The 24,764-nt window shown below is 39.6% G+C and overlaps 1 protein-coding gene across 1 annotated transcript; it reads right to left on the bottom strand.

Moving 5' to 3' along the window:
- Positions 1 to 9,318: 9,318 nt before the first annotated feature.
- Positions 9,319 to 23,980, bottom strand: LOC119902561 (myosin-7-like). Its single transcript, XM_038718835.1, has 39 exons — positions 23,943 to 23,980; positions 23,419 to 23,472; positions 23,010 to 23,212; positions 22,179 to 22,322; positions 21,749 to 21,905; positions 21,618 to 21,645; positions 21,405 to 21,510; positions 21,014 to 21,106; positions 20,270 to 20,333; positions 20,059 to 20,157; positions 19,787 to 19,890; positions 18,939 to 19,077; positions 18,720 to 18,838; positions 18,408 to 18,557; positions 18,152 to 18,322; positions 17,735 to 18,044; positions 17,570 to 17,649; positions 17,269 to 17,474; positions 17,056 to 17,179; positions 16,821 to 16,957; positions 16,459 to 16,714; positions 16,139 to 16,381; positions 15,876 to 16,052; positions 15,641 to 15,786; positions 15,455 to 15,545; positions 14,979 to 15,368; positions 13,915 to 14,041; positions 13,712 to 13,830; positions 13,422 to 13,618; positions 12,321 to 12,504; positions 11,930 to 12,095; positions 11,718 to 11,842; positions 11,286 to 11,594; positions 10,998 to 11,201; positions 10,612 to 10,908; positions 10,406 to 10,510; positions 9,933 to 10,028; positions 9,706 to 9,840; positions 9,319 to 9,449 (listed from the first exon to the last, which is right to left on the bottom strand). The coding sequence occupies exons 3-39, from the start codon at positions 23,208 to 23,210 to the stop codon at positions 9,429 to 9,431; spliced, it is 5,820 nt and encodes a 1,939-aa protein (XP_038574763.1). The 5' UTR covers positions 23,211 to 23,212; positions 23,419 to 23,472; positions 23,943 to 23,980; the 3' UTR covers positions 9,319 to 9,428.
- Between the last annotated feature and the right edge of the window lie 784 nt (positions 23,981 to 24,764).

Genomic DNA, 24,764 nt, shown 5'->3' with positions numbered 1-24,764 from the left:
TTGGGTTGGGGGTACATGAAGGGAGGGGGTTAATGAGTGGCAGAGAGCAATATAGAAATCAGCGGGTCAGAGTCTTATCAGTGATGGGGACTCCTGACGAGGCCATATTAGGAGCTCCATGCTGTGTGGTGATTAATCATAGGTATCCTCAAGCAGCCAGGGGACCACGATGCAGTCTTTAAATAGACACAGGGAGGAATTCCTTTCTCATCATCCCTTAAGTGTGCTTGTGTTACAGGAACAAGACATGTTGTTCTGAACAGAAGCATCCTCACTCACAGCATCACTGATGCTGATTAAAACTGTTAAAATGTGTTTGAATGGTTTGTTAGTTAAATTTAATTAATCTGGTGACATGCTCAACTTCAGGGTGTGAAAGCCTTCCCAATATTATTTTAATTTAAGTATTTATTGGCCTGTTTCTCTTTTTTTTTATCAGGCAAGTCAATCAAACATGATTTTACATTGATGTAATAGAAAATAATGATGTGGACAAACAACTGTTAGCTATCACAGGCCAAATGCCAATATTACTAATATTAATAATAAGGAAAACATCTTCAAAATATGTTTATATATAATTCCATACTTTTTCCTTATTGGGCCTATCTGCATGTTACTGTTTACCATGATGGCCGGACATACTCTAAAAAACCGAAGTTAAAAAAATTATGAGAAGTAGAAGCAGAACAGCCAACTCATCATCAACAACTGAAAACATCTGAAAATGCATTTGGCTAAAATCCAGAGTGAAGTAGTGTAATTTATGTATTATAACATTTTTAGTTAATAAATACTTTTGAGATCAAGAACAAAATAAGTACACATTATCAATGCAGCTAAAAAAATAAAATAAATCAACAGGATAATTTACATTCTATGCATGATTTACAATAAGACAAATCATTCCAGAAATGTAAACTACTGGTATTGTTGTCTAAACACAAAGGAAGGGGCAGAAAATATCTGTGGAGATATCTTAGAGAAGAATGTCATGTATGGGTCTCAATAACCCACAGGGCTTAAGTGGAGTCAAAGTGAGGCATTGGTAACATATTGTGTTTAGTTATCATAGAATGATGTCTTTGTGGTAATAAATAGTCATCAGATACTTGGTGGGTCAATCTAAATAAAGAACATTAGTCTGTGAGATTAACCAGGCGACGAGTGCGAAGCAACATGGACAGATGTCTGCCACAGGTGACATGCTTGAGATTCAAAGGCAGTAATGATGACAAACAATAGAGGGCTGTGCCAGCATGACATGCTCCAATGTGATGCCAAGGTCACTGTGCAAGCCTTCTCCCATTATCACACAGCAGCTAGTGAAAGCTGGCCCCTCAGTTATGGTCCTGTTGACATGGCATTGTGTCTTTGTGGACAAAGATAACTGTGTGAAATTCCTGCTGAGGACCCTGCACTGATTAAGGAGTGCAGCCACAGAGGCTTTCAGCATCCTGCCTTTGCCTGCATCGAGGATCAGTTGTAGCAGATGATGGCCTCACACAGGGCTCCGTCTCACATAAATATACTAAGAATGACAGGTATATCCCGCAGCGCATTCAATTTTAATGTTCTGTTTAAAATGCCACTCCTATGTGGAGTCTAAGTTGAGCTGCATCAGTTTTATAGCAGGTTTTACCTCCAGTCATAATTCTGATATCGTTGAAATCTACTTCACCAGTCGACGGCGTGTTTCTCCAAAAGTAAATACCTATCAACTGCTCACCAAGAGCTGTTAAACAAACTGATTTATACTCCCAAACACATTTTGTTTATTTAAATGTTATTGACCTAACTCACTATTTAATAACACTTTAATACTTTCATATTTGAATTTAATCTATAATATTTACTAAAACTTAATAACTTGTACAATGAACATGTAATTTTATGTAGCATCTATAATGTAGAGCCAGTCACTAGAGCCAGTTATCAAAGCCCCTTCAAAGGTTAAGAGATAAAAGGAGGGTCAACAGCTGCTGACAAGTGCTGAGATTATTTCCATTCTGATTATTTCCCCGTCCCGTTTACTGACAGCTGGCGTCAGAGTGCCAAATGGAAGTGAGAGATTCCATGCCCCTGCTAAACACCAAGTGAAGATAACACTGACCTTGCAGGCAAACTTCTTTTCAATTAAGGCAACATGATTTAAAATCCTTAGTTTATGATCAAATATAAACTGGGGAAGCAGTTAGCGACATGTCTCTTTCGCTTTGCATTTCACCTGCATAATAGACACATACTCAGCAAATCAGCAGCTTAGAGGTTAGTCTAGATTTCTTCTAATTTTACCAGTTACTTTATAGCTATTTTATTGTTTGGTTCTATCTTTTGTTTAACTCTGCTTTTTACTGTAAAGCCCTTATAAAAATGCTATATAAAATAAAGTTAATTGTAGTGTCAAGTGATTGAATCACTAAGTTGTTAATACAGTTTGTTCATTTTATATTGTTTACAACAAATGACAACTCAAAGATCCAAGACTTTCTGCACATTGTCAAGTGGCCTTTTATTGTGGCCAGCCTAAGGCACACCTGTGCAATATCATGCTGTCTGATCAGCATCTTGATATGCCACACCTGTGAGGTGGATGGATTATCTCAGCAAAGGAGAAGTGCTCACTAAAACAGATTTTGACAGATTTGAGAACAATGTTTGAGAGAAATAGACCTTTTGTGTACATAGAGAAAGTCTTCGATCATTGAGTTCAGCTCATGATGAATGAGGCCAAAAACAAAAGTGTTGCATTTATCATTTTGTTCAGTGTAAATAGGGATTTTGTTTTATCCCAGTTAAATTGTAAATGGTAAATTGTTCTTCTAATTCACCTTTTCTACACGTGGTGCTAAGTGGTCAGCTTTTACATAAAGTATGACCTTGAGGGGTTACATCATCTGCCCTTGATTTTCTGTTAATGAGGTTTGAGTTTCTGGATGTAGTGCCCTTTTCTTTTTCTGTTTCACCAATGTAATTACTGCTGCTCGTGTACACTTTCTGGGTAGTAAAGGAATTTCCCCTGCAGAGCCCTACATGTCAAAACTGCACGTGTAAAATCTTTCATAAATTGCTTATAAACTATATCACCAATGTTTTAGACGAGCCAGTGATGGTAGCAAACTGTTTTTTTTTAATATAAACTATTTGACAAGGTCAAAGATGATTACTTTTAACTCCCCAAATAAGACCATGCACTTCATGTACTATGATTGTAGTGAATTGTTCCACCTGTGGTCAGTCTTCTTATTCATTCAAGCATGAGCTCGCTCAGATGTACTGTTAATAATGCTGATAATCCTCAACACATGCTGTGCTGTTGGTGGTGCACCTCTTTAAGCAGAGGTGTGAATGTGCTTTCATTAGCTAATAGATACCTGCTTGTCCACTCAGGGGGTAAATGGCATAACATGTAATAAGAGAAGAGACAGGACTCCCTGAATTTTACACAAAGAGAGTCTGGGGTCCCTCTCCTACCTCCCCCTGCCCCAAGTAATTGTTTAGCCTCAAGCAACAATGACTGAGACCTGACACCAGCACCAAGGCAAAGCTCTATACCAGGGGTTTGCAATTTTTTTCAGGTTGAGACCCAAAAGGAGAAACTTTGGAATATTTGGGAACTTACAGAAATAAATAATTGATTGCCATAACACCTACATTTATAAACGACTGATAAAGAACACAACAAATCTTAAATTTTAAAACTATATGAAATTATTCTTATTATTAGTAATATTTATTTCATTATAAAAGTACATCTCAGCAACAATCAAATTTGCTGAGTTTAATGTTAAATTTCTCACCACCTCATAACAAACTTGCAGTCCACTTGAAATGTGGAGCAGATCAAAACAAGGCTTTGCACTAAAATATTGTAGTGATGGCCCACATTTCTCATCATGCAGTGCTGGACTGAGTTGTTCGTTAAGTTAGCTGTTCCAAAATGCAAGTGTAATTATTTGTTCGTATTTGTAAGGTGTCTGATTGGAACATGGTGGTTTATGTTGCTAGCCTAATTGTCATTTTTGTGCTGGTGCTTTAGATAAAATAAAACACTGTTCTAGACAGACAGGAAAGGATAGTCCTCTTAGTTCAGATCATGAAAGAAGAATGATAGATCACCTAATCGTGTCTCTATAGAACTACAAACTACTTTAAGATACTACTCAATACCCCAATTTGAGAAAAAATGCTCTACTTTGATTTGCAATGCTGATAATCCCTCACCAATGTGGTGTGTTGTTTTTATGTTGATTTATTTCAGTATATGAACTAGATATTTGATTATGGAGTATCTGAAATCCTCCTTAGCCCTTTGGTAAAACAGGCAGACTTGAAACAGGGATTTACTGAGCAGCTGCAAGTGATTACGCGTGGTATGATGGTAGGCCTGAGTATGAGCATTTGTTTATTGTTGACCTTGAGGCCGACGCTCTTGGGCTTTTTAAACTCTATTTTAAGAACAAGAGATTTGTTTTATGTCTCTCGATTTTAGCAGTCGCCTCACCCACCTTTACAGTGTTTTTTTTATCATACTTGTTAATACTTGTTCAAATGATAGTAGAATTCTGGTTTGTTTTTTCACAGTGGAATTACTTTCATTTAGCCACGTTACCGCCACGCAGCAACACCTTCCTCCTGTGATTTTATTGTAGATAGTTTTAACAGTAACGCGGCCACACTGTTAACTCCAGAAACCAGCTAGTTGTACTGAATGCTGACCAGAACAAGACATATCCGTACAGAAGTCTGAAGAGAATGAAGAGGAGGAACGAAACGACATGGGAAGGTAGCTGGGTCCAGAAAACACCTGGTCACATTATGATCAAGGAAGCATTTGTTGCCAGGACATTAGGATTTTTTGCCGTGGGAAGTATTATTTGACCAGGGAAATTTCACATGCCATTGTGGTGTCTGTTTGCACCCTACAGCTTGACTCCAGACCAAATGTCAACTTGAAGCAGATGCTAAAGTGCATTAAGCCTGCATTCTTTCTAACACCCAGCAGGGGGCGACTCCACTGTTTGCTACTCTGATTGTATTTGAGTCAATAACAAAATGACTCTACATTTCATTTGATTTATAACCTGAGCAAACACTTTCCAAATAAGTTTATGATCTTAATCGCTAGTTTAGTGTTCTTCAATACAGCATGATGTTGTTTTTGTAAATTATGGCAGTAGAGGAAACCTTACTAACCAAACTAGCTATAGCTCCACCCTCTTGTCTGTATGTTCACTTCTACAATCACCAGGAAAAAAAACTGAAAAAGAAATAATATTTCTCCTGTTTTAGCTTCTCTGCACTGGCTCTCTGTAAAATCCAGAACAGAATTTAAAATTCTTCTTCTCACCTACAAAGCTCTTAATGGTCAGGCACCATCTTATCTTAAAGAGCTCATTGTACCTTACTATCCCACCAGAGCACTGCGCTCCCTGAATGCAGGGTTACTTGTGTTTCCTAGAGTCTCCAAAAGTAGAAAGGGAGCCAGAGCCTTCAACTATCAAGCTCCTCTCCTGTGGAACCAGGTTCCAGTTTGGGTTCAGAAGGCAGACACCATCTCTACATTTAAGAATAGGCTTAAGACTTTCCTCTTTGATAAAGCTTATAGTTAGGAGCCCTGAACCATCCCATAGTTTTGTTGCTATAGGCCTAGACTGCCAGGAGTCTTCACATGATGGACCTAGCTCCTCTATCCTCCTCTTCCTCTCCACCTGTATGCATTCTTATCCCATTAATACATGTTGCAAACTTGACTTCTTCCCTGTCCCATAGTTTTGTGCTTTCTTGTCTCAGCAGGTGTTTCTGCCCCCAGAACTGCAAAGTGTGGATCTATGATGGCTTGACACCTACTGCCGCCTTGCTCCTGCTCGACACCTGCTGCTACAATTATCATTATTGGTCCTATTATTGTTATTATTATCATAGTTACTGCTATTATTATTATAACTTACATTATATACTTTATACTTATATTATTACCACTACCATTACAATTATTTTACATCTCTATGTGGAACTTTCATTGTTCCACTGTGTGTTCTCTTTTCTCCTGCCTCCTTGTATTGTATTGACAGTGAAGAAGAGGGAGGCTAAAGATAAGTGCAGGAGGAAGCTGGAGCGGAAACTCCAGAAGAACAACATGAGAGGGGTCTAGAGTGGCATGAAGAACATCACTGGTTTTGGGCTGACTGGCAGCCCACCGTTCTGCTAAGAGGGTCCTTACCACCCCCTCCTCTGGTTCCCAGGCCAAATGCCCTCTCCAACCTGTCAACTCCACCCCTTCCCCTCCCCTACCTTTAACCTCTACACAGACAACTGTGTTAGAAAACAGCTGATGAAACTCCACTCAAGCAAGGCTGCAGGCCTTGACTGTGTCAGCCACAGCGTAAAGGATGTTTTATGATCAAGATATTCAAGATCGAACTGTGAGGAAATGCTATCTTACTTCTGAAGTGACAACTAATTTTATTAATTTGTTATGTGATATTCCTTCCGATATATTACCTTCCTCCTGTGATTTTTTTGTAGATAGTTTTAACAGTAAACTTAGGTCAACCCTTGACTTAGTGGCACCACTAAAACTTAAAAAGAGAAAGACTACTAAAGGCAACTAAACAATTAAAAAGAAAATGCAGTAGCAGAAAGACAACGAAGAAAGAATTAAATAAAAGTAAATTACCAAATATTTCATATATAAAGCATATAATAAGGCAGTTAGAGACGCAAGACACGCACACTTCTCCAAAGTCATGGCAGACAACCAGAACAAGCCGAAAGTCCTCTTCTCAACAACTGATCGCTTAATTAACCCTGTTTTAACAAAGTCCAGCAGATGTCAACAAACGAACAGTGCACTCCACTAATTAGACACTATTAGATCAAATATATCATGACATCAGCAGGTACATTTTAATAAAGTGGAGCCTATATTTACATCTGGGGAAACACTACATAGTTTTGACCTGGTTCATGCTTTGTAAAATTGTTACTCTACTGAAATGAACAACTTGCTTGTTAAATCCCATTCCCACTTCTCTTTTTAAAACACATTATGGCTTTTTAGTAAATATCTACTGAGCATTGTGAATTATTCTCTTCATATGGGTGTTTTCTCTACTGCCTTTAAAACTGCCGTGGTGAAACCCCTTTTGAAGAAGAGTAATTTAGATGCTACAGTACTCAATAACTACAGACCTGTATCCAATCTGCCATTCAAGTAAAATTTTAGAGAAAGTTGTTTTTAATCAGCTGAACAATTTTATTAACTCCCACATAATAAATACCAGTCTGGCTTTCCAACCAATATCTTACCGATAGAGAATCTTTTGTGAGTATTGATTAATCTCTATCCAGAAGACATAAAATGAATTGTGGTGTTCCACAGGGCTCAGTTTTAGGCCCTAGCCTGTTTAATCTATACATGCTGCCACTTGGAGACGTCATCAGGAGTCACAGTTATGCTGATGACACCCTGCTCTACATTGCTGTGTCCCCTGATGACCCAGCACCAGTAGATGTCCTTTGTAACTGTTTTATAAACATAAAGTCATGGATGGCAGGATATTTTCTGCAGCTTAATCAGGACAAAACAGAAGTATTGGTCATTGGTTCTGAATCTCAGAGTGAGAAACTCTAAACGAAACTGCGAATGCTGGCAACAGACCCCTGTGATAAATTGAAAAACCTGGGAGTCATCTTTGACTCAGACATCAGTTTTGAGTCAAATATTAGAAATATTACTAAGACTGCTTTTCATCATCTCAATCACATTGCTTGAGTACGACCCTTTCTCTCTCAAGCAAATACAGAGACACTTATCCATTGTTTTATTAACTCTAGGATTGATTATTGTAACACTCTGCTTTCTGGTCTTCTGAAAAAAAATTAAAACTCTAAACTGCAGCTGCTTCAAAACGCTGCTGCATGTCTTTTGACTAAGACCAGAAAGAAAACACACATCACACCTATCATAAAGTCTCTCCAGTTAATTGCAGAATTGATTTTAAGGTCCTTTTACTAGCTTATAAGTCACTAAATGGTATTGGTCAAGAATACTTATAGATTTGCTGTTACCTTATGAAAATACTAGAATCCTCTTGTAGTGTACCCTCAACTAAAACTCATGGTGAGGCATCCTTTCAATATTATGGCCTGCGTTTGTGGAACACTCTTCCCGATGAGCTGAGGGCAGCAGGAAATCTGGACATGTTTAAAGGCAAACTAAAGACATATCTATTTAACCAAGCTTTTAACTGAGCTGTATTTATTTGATTTATTTATTCAACTTTTTTTATTTATTATCCTTTTATTATTGGTGGGCTGCTTCTCTAGTGCTTCTTTTTCTGGGGTCCTGGGGTTTTAGTGTTTCGGGGGTTGCAGGGATGTTTGGGATGATCCTCTGTTTTTCCCAGGTGCTTACGTATTTGTGGTTGGAGGGTTGGGCTGATGGGCGTTATATGGGGTGGTACTATTACATTATTGTTGTTTTTAAACTATTGTTTTTATATGGCTCTGTAGTGTGAAGCACTTTGCGTTACATGTATTCGAATGAAAAGTGCTATATACATATTGATTGATTGATGAGTCTGTCAGTTTGCTGTTGTGTGCTGGGGCAGCAGCTTTAGGATAACGGACGCCAACAGACTGAACAAACTGATCAGCAAGGACCAGTGACATTGTTGGGGTGGAGCTAGACTCTCTGGCGGCGTCAGAGAGGAGGATGCCATCCAAGTTACTTGGCATCATTTTGTGCAATACTCTAGTATACTCTGGCATTAATACTGCACCTATACTGCATAATTCAACTAATATTGATTATTTATTCATACTATTCTTGTATTTTAACACCTTTATAGGTATATTTTCTAGTATTATTATTTACACTGTTGTTTTTGTTTCGTTATGTATTTTTTTCTATTTATACTGTTGTTTAGTATATTTGCACATATTTTAACATACTTCCGTTTTTCTGTTTTCTTATAATTTCTAAATGCTTTTATATATTTCTCTTCCAGAATGAAAGCAACTGTAAAGTGACTGGGGATCAATCTGATTTAGGGGATCAATTTGATGCCTACCTATGTTCCTCCTGCTTTTAAACCCCCACACTGATGCCTGTCCTGCATGATAATTGACCTCAAAACATTTTAATCAATCACTCCACTTATGCTAATAGAAAGGAAAGTAAATTACATTGACTGTCCCTATATAATTTATAAAATTTAGATATTGAAAAGATTATATAATATACTAAAGTTAAATAAAATACAAGCTTTCCTGTACAATGTTACATGAACACAAAAGGAAGAGTGCAATGTTGTGAAACAGTTTGATTTGCGATTTTATTAAGCACTACAGGTTAGAATAGTGATAGTTGAGGGGATCTACAGTACACAGCAGGCAAAATGATTTCTGTAGGCTCCAAAGCTTCACTCCTCATCAAAGCCTTTCTGTTGCAGCCGGGGAAGTTGGAAAGAAAGAAGAAGAGAGACAGCTGTTATGTCTTCAGATTAGTAATGCTTTAGTGCCACAGAACAATGTATTCATTAACAGGCTAATATAAACTGAAGCACTGCTATTGACCTATCACATATTTGCACTAAGACTTGAAGAGCAGAGCAGCATATAAGTGAAATGCAGCCGACAGAGGGCAGCATGTGTCAGGGTCAGATGCTGTGCACCTGCTACAGAGTGCATGCTTCAAACCTTGGTGCCCACATCACGGCTCTTGGCGCGCAGCTTGTTGACCTGAGTCTCAGCGATGTCAGCTCTCTCATCAGCCTCATCCAGCTCATGCTGCAGCTTGCGTAACTTGGCAAGATGAACATTAGCCTGTTCCTCCTGTTTAGGTTAAATTAAAAAAGAAATACAGTCACACAGTGACAACGGAAGAGGCCAAATGAAGACCTCACTTCACACAGTTCCACACTCACAGCCTCCTCAGCAGATCTCTTGTAGGCTTTAACTTTCAGTTGCAGCTTATCTACCAGATCTTGGAGTCGGGCAATATTCTTGCGGTCCTCCTCAGTCTGTAGAAACAAGAGAAAACTTACTTTCCTGAAAAAGAACTTTAACCACACACGCAGATGTGAATCTGGTAGTGATGGGAACCACTTTTGCTGGTCACTGCCTGAGTTACATTCTTATTGGTTGCAAAAAATAAAAAGATAGTAAGATCTGTCATCTTCAAAAAATTGAAATATTTTGTCATATTGGTTAAAAAGTGGCATGTCAATAACAAAAATATCACCATACTTATGAAAGTATGTTTGTAACTAAACAGACACATACATTATATTTAAATTATATTAGTATATTTTTGCTATGTTGTGTAAGTGTAATTTGTTCATTATCTTGCATTTCTTTTTACGTGACTGACACGTCACTAGGAACTATTTCTACAAACCTGATAGGTAAGTTCCTTGATACGGCGCTCAAATTTACGGACGCCCTTCACAGCTTCACTGCTTTTCTTTTGCTCCATTTCCACCTCATTTTCCAGCTCCCTCACCTGGGCAAGGAAAATATTTTCATATAACTTTCGTTATAACTCATTTATCCTCACTGCTGACGAAAAATAATACAAATCACAAATGTAAACGAAATACTCACCCTGGCCTCGAGCTTCTGCACCTGCTTCTTGCCTCCCTTCATGGCGATCTGTTCAGCTTCATCCAGACGGTGCTGCAGGTCTTTGATAGTTTGCTCCATGTTCTTCTTCATACGCTCCAGGTGAGCGCTGGTGTCCTGCTCTTTCTTCAGCTCCTCTGCCATCATGGCAGCATCAGTAATGGCCTTCTTGGCTTTTTCCTCAGCATTTCTGCACTCCTGCACCGCTTCCTCCACTTCAGTCTGAAGCTGGGTTGTATCAGCCTCCAGCTTCTTCTTGTGATTTATCAGGCTGGTGTTCTTTCATTATACAATTAAGATAATTACGTTATATAGTGTACTATAGAGCAACATAAAAAAAAAAATTCTAACAGTGGTATCTGTCATACCTGTGAGTGCAGTAGCTGCACCCTCTCAGTAACATCCAGCAGCTCTTGCTCAGCAAGTTTGCGACCTCTCTCAGTTTGTTCCAGAGCAGACCTGAGCTCCTCAACTTCAGCCTGAAGCAGGCTGTTGCGCCTCTCAACGATGGCAATGTTCTCTTTAAGATCATCATTGGTTCGAAGAGAGTCATCAAGCTGGAGTTGAGTATCCTGGAAAATGTTCAACACCTCCAGTTAGAAAGATACCACGTAAATGATGCTAGCAAAAATGAAAGGTACGTCTCCTTTTTTTACCTTCAGATGAGCATGAACAGATTTAAGTTGTTTCTGGGCCTCAGCAGCCTGCCTGTTGGCCTGGCTAAGCTGGATCTCCATCTCATTGAGGTCTCCTTCCATTTTCTTCTTCAAACGGAGCGCCTCATTCCTGCTGCGGATCTCTGCCTCAAGAGAACTCTGTAGGGTGTCAATCGTCCTCTGCAGGTTCCTCTTGCACTGGTCCATCTCCTCATCTTTCTCAGCTATTTTACACTCCATTTCTGCCTTAATCTGGGTGAACTCAAGCTGGGCTCTCAGAATCTTGCCCTCCTCATGCTCGAGAGACCCCTAAGATAGACATCAGAGTTTGTCAAATCATATATATGCTAACTAATTCTCCAAATTACAGCTTTATTTTGAAACGATACATATACATATGTGAGAAACTGAGGATTTGAGGTTTTAGTTTACCTCTGCTTCCTCAAGGGCAGACTGAATCTCACTTTTTTCCTGCTCCAGTTGCTTACGGACCTTTTCCAGCTCATGAATGCTTTTTCCTACCTCACCAAGTTGCTCAGTGAGGTCAGAAATCTCCTCTGTGTATGAAAGGTATTTAATAGGCTTTTTGTGACACATGCAATGTGTTTGTATTGCCTTTTAAGACACATTTACTGATACATTACCCTGAAGATTCTTGTTCTCTCTCTTCATGGTCTCCAGTTGGTCTAGAGATTCTTCGTAGGAGTTTTTCAGTTTGAAGAGCTCAGTGCTCAGAGCCCTGGCCTCCTTCTGAGAGCTCTCCAGCTCACACTGACACTCCTCATATTTCTGTTTCCACTCAGACAGGACCTAAAGATTGAGTTTAAATCACCACATGGAGCTCTGTACAGTTGTGGATGTGCATTATCTGAGGAGACTCTTTTTGCACTGTTACACTTTCAAAACAACAGGTTGTACATAGAAATACAGTTTGAATTTACAGTTTAGTCACGTAATACTAAGTGGGTAGTTATGAATGTCATTGACAGCATTAATGTGTTTAGGGTTTTGATGATCAGAAAAGATAAGATATACTTTGTCAAAGTTTCTTTGCTTCTTGTCCAGAGCAGCAGCAGCAGCATTAGACCTCTCCACATCCACCATGAGATCTTCAATCTCATTCTGCAGCCTGTGTTTGGTCTTCTCCAGAGACGAACATTTAGCATTCACTGCTTCAACAGCCTCCTCAGCATCCTGCAGACGCTGAGCCAGCTTCTTTCTGAAAAATAAAGACAAGTCTTTTCCAGTGGTGCTTGAGTGTTATTTAAATTTTTGTGGCGTATTGGAGTGCAGGGAATTAAGGACATAGAGATGGGGAACAACATGCAACAAAGGTCTCAAGCTAGATTAACAAATGGGGAGAGATTTTAAGGTCCTAGGGCAAGTGAACCAGAGGGGAATGCTGCCGGGCCCTGAAACTCAAACCATTTTCTGATGCCCTAAAATGTATATTTAGATAATCAAATTAACATCATCAGTGTCACCTGGGAAAATCTTTAGTCGGGGTAGCCATAGTTGTTATTTTGCTCAGTCTGTCCTTCTGTCCCTGCTTCCAGAAACTTCCCACTTCCGCCAGACCCATGCATTCCTGAAGAACTTTCCAAACCTGCCATTCTCCACGTTTCCACCAGATGCCCTCAGACATTTCCACCAATCCTGATCAGCTGTTTACATTGCTAAATCACCCCACCTGCTGACACACCTGTCTCTCATTAATCACAACAGTCCTTTGGTGTATATAACAACCTGTAGCTTGTAATTCGTCCAATTGGCAATGTTATGTATTTGCGTTCTGTACCTGTTCTCCCTCCATCCAGATGAATGCCAATAAATATTTGCAAAGACTCAAAAGGGCTCATCCTGTGATTAAATATAATATAATATTTCCAGGCTTCAACCAGTGCTGCTGTGGCAGAGAGGGCCAGGAAGGGATAGCTGTTGCTAATGAAGAGAGAGATGTAGGAGAGGAGGAGGGCAGTAGCCAACATGCTGCGGTGGGAAAGCCAGCGAAGACAGATGCAACAGGTGAGACGGAAGCAGGGCAAGTCAGAAACCCCGCTCTCTCAGGAAAAAGGGTCAGAAACAGGCTTTTTAAGGGGGAAAAAAGATTCATGTTCTTGTATGCACTGGACTCACTTGGCCTCCTCCAGTTCTTCAGTTCTCTGGATGGCATCAGTTTCGTACTTAGTTCTCCACTGAGCTACCTCAGAGTTGGCCTTGGACATGCCGCGCTGCAGTTCAGCCTTGGCCTCCTGCTCCTCCTCATACTGCTCCCTGAGCAGGTCACAGTCATGACGAGCAGACTGCACTGCATGGGCTAATGCATTCTTGGCCTAGATTAATATTGAATATGTGAGTATGTCTTTTGGACGTACAACTTTTTTTGAGATGTAAAGATAAATTAATACATTTAGCTATTTTAATACCTTTATTTCCTCCTCTAGCTGTCTTTTTAGATCTTCAAGTTGTTGATTGTAGGAAGTCTTTCCTCTGGTCAACTGAGAAATAAGTGATTCTTTCTCTTCCATCTGTCTTGAAAATTCATCTAGAGAGGCAAAGCTTATGTTTTAGAATTGTATTGTTACATTAAATAAGTAATTAGTTCAAGTAAAAAGAGTATAACACTGACCGTTCTCAGCTTGAAGCTTGGCTTTCTGGGTGGTGAAGTCATTCAGGGATCTCTGATATTCATCACACTTGTTCCTGTATTCATTCATTTGATCCTCCAAAGTTCTGCAGGTTTTCTCCAAGGTAGTCTTTAAAAGAAATATACCATATTTCACAGGCGTTGTTTACTACAGCCATTTCCTTTGGAACTACATTGTCTCAACTGTAGAACAACATATTCCTAGCATAACCGTAACTTGTTCATGCACTGTAAAATGCCACTGGAGATCAGTTTAAGAAAATGCTGTTGCGAGATCAAACTGAAATCAAGCTTCACTTTCTTAAAGATTTAGAGGTTCTATATTTGCAAAATACACTTGTTCATGTCTTTCCAACATAAATATGTATCCCTGGTGTGTCTAAAGACCCCCAAACTATGAGAAAAAAACACCCTCTCTCTTTTTCTCCTGCTCAGTCTCAGTAATTGTGTGTGTAAAGACGCCATTTAAATTTGACTCCTCCAGCCCTTCACTACAAACCCGCCTAACCTTTACATAAACGTTTTCTAGTAGACGGCCAAAATAAAAGAATGAACCTGAAAATGAGCGTTATATGGGACCTTCAAAAGATGGTGTGCTCTTGTGTTTTCCCAGGCTGTTAAAACAAAGATGTGTCCTGGTCACCATTTATATATAGACGTTCTAAAGTTGGGAACATGTAGTTACAAAGAAAATGGCTGTCTGACTGCAAAGTAAATTGCGGTAAATATTCAAAACATAGTGTACACTTGAACTTATATTGTTTTTCTTTTGGTGGGTCATCTTTAGGTGGAACTTGCCCCCTTACCCCTTTAAATATATTTTGCTGCTGACTCTGTCCACAACAGTACATTACAGTACATTGGATAAGTACCTCATACAGCCCCACTTCAAATATCCCAAACTATCCCTTTAAGTTGGAGGTGTTCATGTTCATAGTTAATGATGTTGCATTTCCTCTAGGTATTAAACTGTCATCTTAATAACTACCAGGTTGTCAGTTCTACCACTGTGGAAGTTTGTCTAGAGGGCCTTGATGCAAACATACCTTAGACTTAACTAACTGTTCCATACTGGAGACCACATCATCCAGCTCCAGCCTGAGCTCACTCTTCTCCTTCTCCAGTTTCTGCTTGACTCTCTGCAGGTTGTCAATCTGCTCTCCCAGGTCAGCAACACTGTCAGCTTGTTTCTTCCTGAGCGTGGCAGCAGTGGCTTCATGCTGCAGAGTGGCCTCTTCGAGGTCTCTGCGGAGTTTCTGGAACTCAGCCTCCCTCTTCTTGTTCATCTCAATCTGGGCAGATGTTGCTCCACCAGCCTCCTCCAGCCTCTCGCTGATCTCCTCCAGCTCTCTGGCCAAGTCTGCTCTCTGCTTCTCCACCTTGGCTCGGGCAGCTCGCTCTGCCTCAAGCTCTTCCTCCAGCTCCTCAATGCGGGCCTTGTGTCAGAACAACATCTTTAGATATAGCAATACTTTGAAGAAATGTTAACATTTAATTAAGACCCACTGGTGCACACTTTTACCTGCAGCTCTTTCAGCTTCTTCTGGAGTTGAATGATTATGGCCTGTTCATCTTCAATTCTGCCGGTCAGCTGGCTGATCTCAAAGTCTTTCCTGCAGCATTTAGTTTAATCAGTGTTAGCTAATTAAACTGTGTACACAGTATTAAATGGCCATACTGAAAGAACAATGTCATGCTTCATTTGTACTTTTTCAAGCGCTCCTCTAGCTGTTGCTTGTCATTTTCCAAATCCATTACAGTCTCCTGAGACAACTTTAAGTCTCCCTCCAGCTTCCTCTTAGCTCTCTCGAGGTCCATTCGAATTTTCTTCTCTTGCTCAAGAGATCCTTCAAGCTTAATGTAAATACACATGATTACTTCATTTGTAATTATTATTACCTACAATACCATCTAAGCAGTACAATTTTGATACGGATTCCTACATCATCCACTTGCTGCTCCAGTTTAGCCTTGGCCTTGGTCAGAGAATTGACTTTGTCTTCTTCACTCTGCAGATCATCCAGTGTTTGCTGATGAGCTTCCTGTAAGGCTTTCTTTTCCTTGGTCAACTTTGCGATGATTTCATCAAGAGCAGCCATCTCCTCGACCAGGTTCTTCACCTGTGAACAATAAAAACATGAATTACTGTGTGCCTCATTAAGTTGATGACCTGTGTTGAAGCCAATTGTTAAGTTAGATGCCATACCTTGTTCTCAGTGGCATGCTTCTCTTTCTCCACTTTAGCCAGAGTTAACTCTAAGTCATCAATGTCTTTCTTCAGCTCCGAGCACTCATCCTCCAGCTTCCTCTTCTTACCGGTCAGTTCAGCATTCATCTCCTCCTCATCCTCCAGCCTTTCCGTCAGCTCTTTGATTTTTGCCTCCAGCTGAATCTTGCTCTTTATCAGCCCCTCACATCTTTCTTCAGCATCACAGAGATTATCTTGCTCCTGACAAACATTTAATCTCATGAGCACATACCTTACTTACATGTTCAAAGGAAAATATAGTATAGTGCCATTCTCACCGCTTGAACTTGGAGCTGCAGGTCATTCTTCTCTTGGAGAAGAGTGACCATTTTCTCCTCTAGTTCTTTCCTTCGTGCTTCAGATTTTGCGTAAGCCTCTTTCAACTTGAGGAATTCTTCCTTCATGTTTGCCATCTCCTTTTCTGCCTCAGCAGATCTCAACAGAGGTTTGATCTTGAAGTACAGCTTCATCCAGGGCCAGTTCTTGACCCCCATGAATGAACGGACATTCCATTGGATCACTAATAATGCATCTCTAAAATAAATTAAAACAAAATGGAAGGCTTTAGTTAAATATACAAATCACAAACCAATAATATTTGAACCTTTAAGGACCAGTGTTAGCTGGACACAAGAGATACCTGCGTTCCACCATCTTCTGATACTCAATACGAGACAAAAGACCACGGGATCTGGCTTGAATAGCAGTGATGATTTTGGAGAGACGCTCATCTCTCATCTCCTCTAGCAGACCCAACAATCCAGCCTTGAAGAACACCTAATAACACCGATGGGTATTTTACTTTCTTGCCATATTTTTCATCTTGTACGGAAATGTTTTACTTTTTTCTATATCTGAACAACTTAAGATGATACCTTGGTGTGTCCAAACTTGTACTGATTATGATCAATATCCAGAGACCCAAGAAGTTTCTCAGCTCCCTTCCTGCTGTCAATGAACTGACCATCAGGGATAGCAGCAGGATTCAGGATGCGATATCTATAAAAACAAAACCAAAAAACATCTTGGAGAATGATATTAAATTTCTGTTTGGATTTATAAAGGATCTGACTTAAATTAAACAACACCTCTGTTTGAAATCTCCATAGAGGATCCTGTTGGGGAAGCCCTTTCTGCAGATCCTGATTCCTTCCAGCACACCGTTACAGCGCAGCTGGTGCATCACCAGAGGATTCTCCATGGCCCCAGGAGTCTTGGTCTCATTGGGGATGATGCAGCGTACAAAGTGAGGGTGAGTAGACCTCAAGTTGGTCATCAGCTTGTTCAGGTTCTCCTTTTAATATAATGAATCATACATTTATAAAAACTCATTCAGCATCATATGAAATATGACATTATAGGATAACTATATACAATAATTTACAATACCCTATGAAGAGCGGACACAGTCTGAAATGATGATCCCTTCTTCTTCTTCTCTTTTTTGCCTTCAGTAGCTTCAGACATAGCTGTTCAGAAAACAGTTGTGTAACCTTAGAGCTAGACAGAAAAAGCAACATTGTAATCTCCAAAAAGGTATTTACACCAGGGTACCTGAATCAGCTCCAGCGTAATTTGCAAAGAGGGTAGCGAGCAGTTTAAGAGTAGATTTCTGATACAGTGCAACAACAGTCTCATTCAGGGGATCTTTGTTCTTCACCAGCCAGTTGTTGATATTATAATCAACAGTTCCAGCATAGTGCATCAGGGCAAAATGGGCCTCTGGTTTCCCTTTGACAATTCTGGGCTTCTGGAAGTTGGCAGATTTCCCCAGATGGTTGTCATAGAGCTTAGCTTTAAAGGTGGTGTCACTGGCTTTGGGGAACATACACTCCTCTTCAAGGATGGACATGATACCCATGGGCTGATGGGACAAAAATATGTGTTTTTTAAATCAATCACAATCTTTTTTAATCACTCATATGATATATCATCCTGTATGGCTGAACATGTATTAGTCCAGTCTCTCACCTTTTCAATCAGGTCTATACAGGCCTGCAAGTCCATCCCAAAATCTATGAAAGTCCATTCAATGCCCTCTTTTTTGTACTCTTCCTGCTCCAGCACAAACATGTGGTGGTTGAAAAACTGCTGCAGTTTTTCATTGGTGAAGTTGATGCACAGCTGCTCAAAGGTGTTGAACTGTAAAGAGAAAAAAAATTGAGATTGTCCACCCATTTTATATTCACAGATAGCTGGTTAATTGTGTGCTAATGAGATCACTTACCTCAAATATCTCAAATCCAGCGATGTCCAGAACACCAATGAAGTACTGGCGAGGCTGTTTGGTCTCCAAGGACTGGTTGATTCTCATTACCATCCACAGGAACATCTTCTCATAAACAGCCTTGGATAGAGCTCCAACAGCATAGTTCACCTGTAGAAAAGGCAATATATTTAATAAGCATACAAATTAATTAAACTGAACTTTTTGTGCAGTGTTTTCATGCAACCTTTCAGCCTCTGCAGAAGTAGTCGTTTAGAAAACATAATGTGTTCCTGTATTGGGAAATGACCCTTAAGTTGACTTGTTTCTTACCTGAGCAACATTTTGTCCCTTGGTGACCCACTCATTTCCTACTTTGACTCTTGGGTGACAGAGACCTTTGATCAGGTCAGCAGAGTTCAGGCCCATCAGGTATGCTACTTTGTCAGCATCTAAAAAAGGAAAGTGAATGCTATAAAACTGCCTATTTAGGCCATTGTATCTCTTTGATGATTCTGAGCCAACCTAACCAACAAACACAACATCTTTAACCTTCGGTGCCATCAGCCTCTGCCTGCTCCTCTCGCTGCTTGGTCTTGAACTTCATGTTGCCATGATGCATGATGGCACCAGTCAGCTTGTATACAGAGTTCTTTTCCTCTTGAGTAAAGCCCAACACATCAAAGGCACTCTGCGGAGAACAACATGATAACTTCATGGACGTTCACACATACAGACTCAAAAGCTGGGACTCAAAAGCGACCTGGCAGTGCACCCAGCTGCACTTCAGGGGCGTGTCTAGATGGCAAAACTAGACTTGCAAAACTCTTACACATGCACATTTAATTCAGCACAGTAGCCCTTTACTTTATGCTAGCAATGGAAGATATACTCACTTACCTTACACACATTTGGGTGAAGGAAATCTAAATTATTTATGTGCTAAAGTAGTATATAATAAAGTAATATAATGTAAAATGTATGGCATGGCATCATTATGTCACTGTATTATCAGTGCCACACTTACATTTACATAGCATAGAGTTTTAAGGTTACCATCTAGACACAACTGCACTACAGGGTATGCAAATGTCCGCTGATGCAATGTGAGTGACAACCAGGTGAGAGCCAATCGCATTTGTTTTAATGAAGCACAGAGTTGCTTACTACTCTGCTCCACTACTGTTGCGCAGTGTTTTGGTGTCTGATAACTCTTTAAACTCATTAATCTGTAACTTCAATTGGACTTCCTGGATCGTTTTTCATTGTCTCACGAGTGAATTAGAAAAAACACGCCCCCACCAACACAGCTCCCCTGCGATGTTTTTACAGAGGTCTGTTTTCATTTTGATGAGGGTTTCATGTAACATTGTAAGAAGTGGAATAAGTAAGAGACTGACATCTGTTGCCATCAGTTCTTCTGCATCATCAATGGAAGCCACTTGGGTTTCCCCCTGAGAGATGAAGGCGTAGTCATAGGGATTATTTGTGATCAGCAGCATCTCTGGAGAACATGGAGACAGGGTGAGACAAGATTAGACAGATGGACACCACTGCAATACAAAGCCAATAGCCATGTTTTGTTTTGTGTTTTTGTTGTTTTTTTTCACTTTTTCTTTCTGTGGTGGCTAACCACCACTGAGACACAAATGACTCACAGCCAAGTACTAACCCAGGATTTCAGGCTTCTTGTTGGACAGAATCTGGTAGAAAATGTGGTAATCTCTCTCAGCTTTGAGCTGGAAGATCACACGAGACTTTTCCAGAAGGTCTGACAAGTGACACGTACAAGAGTGAAAATACTGTCACATGTCAAATCCATTAATTTTGTTATATAACACAAACATAATTGCTGTAAGTAGGATAAAGGGGTTTGATCTTACATGTTTCAATATCAGCAGAAGCTAACTTTCCCCTGACATCAAAATGAATTCGGATGAATTTGCCCTGAAAGGATAAAGTTTGTATTTACACTCAACAAAATTATGTGCATTATGTACACAAAAGGCCTGTTTCTCTGAAATACTGTTCACAAATCTGTCAAAATCTCCTTTGCCAAGATAATCCATCCACCTCACAGGTGTGGCATATCAAAATGCTGATCAGACAACATGGGTATTGCACAGGTGTGCCACAACAAAAGGCCATTCGAAAATGTTCCTTCACACAGCACAATGCCACAGATATCGCAAGTTTTGAGGGAGCGTGCAACTAGCATGCTGACTGCAGGAATGTCCACCAGAGCTGTTGCCCGTGAACTGAATGTTCACTTCTCTACCTTAAGCCGTCTCCAAAGGCGTTTGAGAGAATTTGGCAGTACATCCAACCGGCCTCACGACACCAGCATCTTGATACTGTATGTCACACCTGTGAGGTGGATGGATTATCTCTGCAAAGGAGAAGTACTCACTAACACAGATTTTGACAGATTTGTGAACTTTATTTGAGAGATATAGGCATTTTGTGTACATAGAGAAAGTCTTAGATCTTTGAGTTTAGCTCATGATGAATGGGGGCAAAAACAAAAGTGTAGCGTTTATAATTTTGAGATCTGCTACTGGTTGAGTTTTCATGGGAAATTAATATATAATATTCACAATTCAGTCACACAAAGATTACACACTCACAAATCTGGAGGAGTTGTCATTCCTGATGGTCTTGGCATTACCAAAGGCCTCCAGAGCAGGGTTAGCCTGAATGATTTGATCCTCCAGGGTACCCTGTTAAAGAGGACCGTTACGTATGTTTAATCTGTAGTTAATGTTTAAAGCCATAAAGAGACTTTAGCAGCCTCTGGTGGCATCAAGTGATATGTTTTCAGTTTTTTGAAGTTTGAAAAATCTCAACCTATAATTAAAAGGGGAAAACGTGAAAGGGGTTTAAACAGTTGTTTAATTTGTGATTTTTTTGGTTTGATTTGTCTCTTTATACTCGGAATTTAACTTGGCAAGTAAGGCAAATCTTTTCCATCTCATCTCTTTGTTGTAACTCACACATTTGACAGAGCATACTGTTTACCTTGTCTTTTGCAACGGCGTCTTTCTTTATGCCTCCAGCTGCAATACTTGCAAAATACTGGATGACTCGCTTTGTGTTGACAGTCTTTCCGGCACCAGATTCTCCACTGTAATTGCAAAGTCAATGATCAGTACTTAGAATGGCATAATGCAGAATAAGATTTTATTTCAGAGCAGTGTTATAGATGCTTTTAACTTATAAGATATTACATACGTGATCAGAATTGACTGGTTTTCGCGGTCTAGAAAAACAAGTTTGCAGAGTACAGTTTTGTTAGTTTTAGGATACAGCATTGTTATGTAACAAATGTTACCCAAAACAGTATCTGTCTTATTATTTTTTACCTGCCAGCATGTACTGGTAGGCATTGTCAGAGATGGAGAAGATGTGAGGAGGAGCTTCACTCCTCTTCTTTCCTCTATAGGCAACAACCACTTCTTGGTTGTAGACTGGCAGCCACTTGTAGGGGTTGACAGTCACACAGAAGAGCCCGGAGTAGGTCTATGATTCAAAAATAAACGACTATTAGAGTTCAGGTTTTGGACACTGTATTCTGTCATTCCTGATTGAGATTTGTGTACCTGTGACTTTCAGTACATGTATTTTGTTTTTATCTTAAAGAGAAAATTATTATTACCCACAATATAAAAGTACTGTTTCACCACAAGCCTTGTTCAACATAGTTTGAGTTTGTGGAACCAAACCAAAATGAACTATGCTTTGCGTGGTGCACACTACAGTTTAGTCTTGTTTACTGGATTGGAGGCTACTCACATAGATCATCCATGCTGCATAGCGTTCTTTGAGGTTAAACAGCACAGCAGGTTCATGGAGGAAGGTCAACATGGCCATGTCTTCAATCTTGTCAAACTTCGGAGGATTCTGTTGCAGAATCTGGGATTCTTTGACAGTCACTGTCTAATAAAAACAATGCAGTTTCCTGATTAATATGTAATAGTCACATACAGACAGTTTCTGTGTTTGTTGCCTGCATGTGCTACTCTTTTATCATCAATTGGTTGTGTAACATTAGAAAGCATGCCACGCATTGTTATTGCCTTTCATCACTCAGCTGCTCACTGTAGACTGGAGACACTTTATTTGCAGTTAGTACTCAGGCTCCCATTTGTATTTACACTCACTCAAGGATAGATGCTTGAAATCACACATATATTAACACTCAGATTATCACTTGCTCCTAGACAAGGACTCTCACGTAGACAGTGAAGCTCACATCTAATATGTTTCCTGTGCTGATCTAACTGACTGTGGTGATTGGACTGACTGAGTAAATCAAAATGACTGAATGGATTTTTGTTACTATTCTGAGACAGGTTGGTTTCAAGTGCACTGAAGTGTCTCTGGATTTTAGAGTGCTTATGTTTTGGCATGCTAAGCAGGTAAAGGCAAACCCTTTTCATTAATTCACATAGATTTGTCTGATATAGTCTTTTACCTCTACCAATTTACATTTTCAATATTGTGCTTACACTTATTTTTGTACATGCTGATATGTTAAGCTGAGGCTTTAGATTTATAGTAATTCTATCATTGCAACTATTATAAGAACACTAAAGGTCTGAATGGTAAAATGTAATGACTGACCTTTCCATATTGCGTCTCTACTGTGACCTTGTCTCCATCTCGGCTGGTGATGGTTGCCTTCACAAACTCTTCCACTGGATCTGGGACAAAGCATTCCTTCTTTATGTCGAAAGGACGTGTTGAAGCCTCCATACGCTCCTTGTCCGACTTCCTCAGGTACGGGGCAGCCACCCCAAACACAGCCATCTCTGCATCCCCCATTGCTGCAATAATATACACACAGTTAATAGTGAAGGCTCCACTGTCTATATCTGATACTTTACCTTAACATAGGCATTACCATATCAGTTCAAATGTTGGTTTATCACTCTTTCAGTAGTATTTTGATTTGAAAGATTTACAAATTTACCCTTTACTTCTACAGAAAACACAGTCATATTATTATTTCAAATAGGAAAGAAGAATTTACCGGTGGGTTCAACTCAGATGACAGATAAGCTCAGAGTATAAATCAGTGATCCACCTGAAGTGGGCAGAGCAAACTATAAGTTAAATATTTCAAGGTTATTGTAACATGTTATAGTTCACATCAACATTTGCGGAAACATGAGGTGTCTTGTTTTTTGTAAGCATTTTGGATAATTAGTTAAACCTTAGTTCAATATATCTTATAACAATATTATTTGGTGTGGCATACACATTTACAGTACATTTACTCGTTTGGAAGATGCTTTTATCCAAAGCGACTTATATTTGAGGAAAAATATGCAAGCACCAATAAAGTATAATCTATAAGTGACAATAAATAGTAAGAGCATACACCTAGTTAAACATGTACAGATCATTAAAATTTTTAAAAACTGTACATTCTCATGACCTCTGTAGTTTTGAATTACATCATGTTTAAATCCATTTACATTTAGTTTAGAAAATGTAAAAACACAAAATGAAAACCGGCATGAATACAAAATACAACTCATTGTGCAGACTTACAAAGGCCAGGTGAAGAGGAAGCAGTGGCTAGACCTGCAGGGGAGGCAGGGATCAAATATATAACCCCAAATAACCCTGCCTTACAAGGCCAAGGGCACCACCCTGACCTGCTCTCTCTCTCTCTCACACACACACACACACACACACACACACACACACACACACACACACACACACACACAGACAGACAGACATCAACAGGTACCCCACTCCCACACATACCCCTTTATCCTCACACATTGTGATAATCGCCATCACTTTCATCACTTGACAGGTCTGGCCCCCCTCTCTGCTCACAAGCAAATAATGTGATTTTTCGGGAGCAGCGCCAGGAACTTTCTCTTGCATAACTCATCTATGACTCACCCAAACATAGCTTCTCTATCTCTAGTTCTAACACACTTTTTTTCTGTCATCTCTTCTGCTAAATTCTTTTTCCAAGAGAGGACTGTTTGTAGACAGAAATCAGTTTCTATTTATTACCTGTGGGGACGAGTAAAGCGGGGCAGAGTGCAACAATACATTTAAACTAATTTGACTATGTTAAAAAAACATGTGTATATATCAAAACATATTAATAAATGTAACAATGAAGGGTTTGTGCAGAACCACTGGATATGGAGGATATTTACAGTTTGTTTAAACCGAGGCATTTTCAACTGCAAAAAAATAATTATTATTGGTGAGACTAGGTCCACAAATATTCTGTTTTATCCATATTTTCATCTTCAGTTATTGCCATCAGCATTTTGTCCCCGTCAAGTTATAGCTGAATAAATTTATTAAAAAATCAAGAGTAACATACAGAAGGATTCCAGCACT

This window comes from Micropterus salmoides, unplaced genomic scaffold (assembly GCF_014851395.1).
Source record: "Micropterus salmoides isolate LMB-PRFRI ecotype aquatic unplaced genomic scaffold, ASM1485139v1 Ms_hic_scaffold_14, whole genome shotgun sequence".
Taxonomy (NCBI): Eukaryota; Metazoa; Chordata; class Actinopteri; order Centrarchiformes; family Centrarchidae; genus Micropterus; species Micropterus salmoides.
This window is presented reverse-complemented; position numbering and strand designations above follow the sequence as displayed.

Coding starts and splice junctions, on each gene's coding strand:
- LOC119902561 (XM_038718835.1), bottom strand. CDS start 23,210: ATGGGGGATGCAGAGATGGCTGTGTTTGGGGTGGCTGCCCCGTACCTG. Junction 17,180..17,268: donor TATGGAGATTTCAAACAGAG/GTGTTGTTTAAT, acceptor TTGTTTTTATAG/ATATCGCATCCTGAATCCTG. Junction 11,202..11,285: donor CTGTTCATGCTCATCTGAAG/GTAAAAAAAGGA, acceptor AACATTTTCCAG/GATACTCAACTCCAGCTTGA.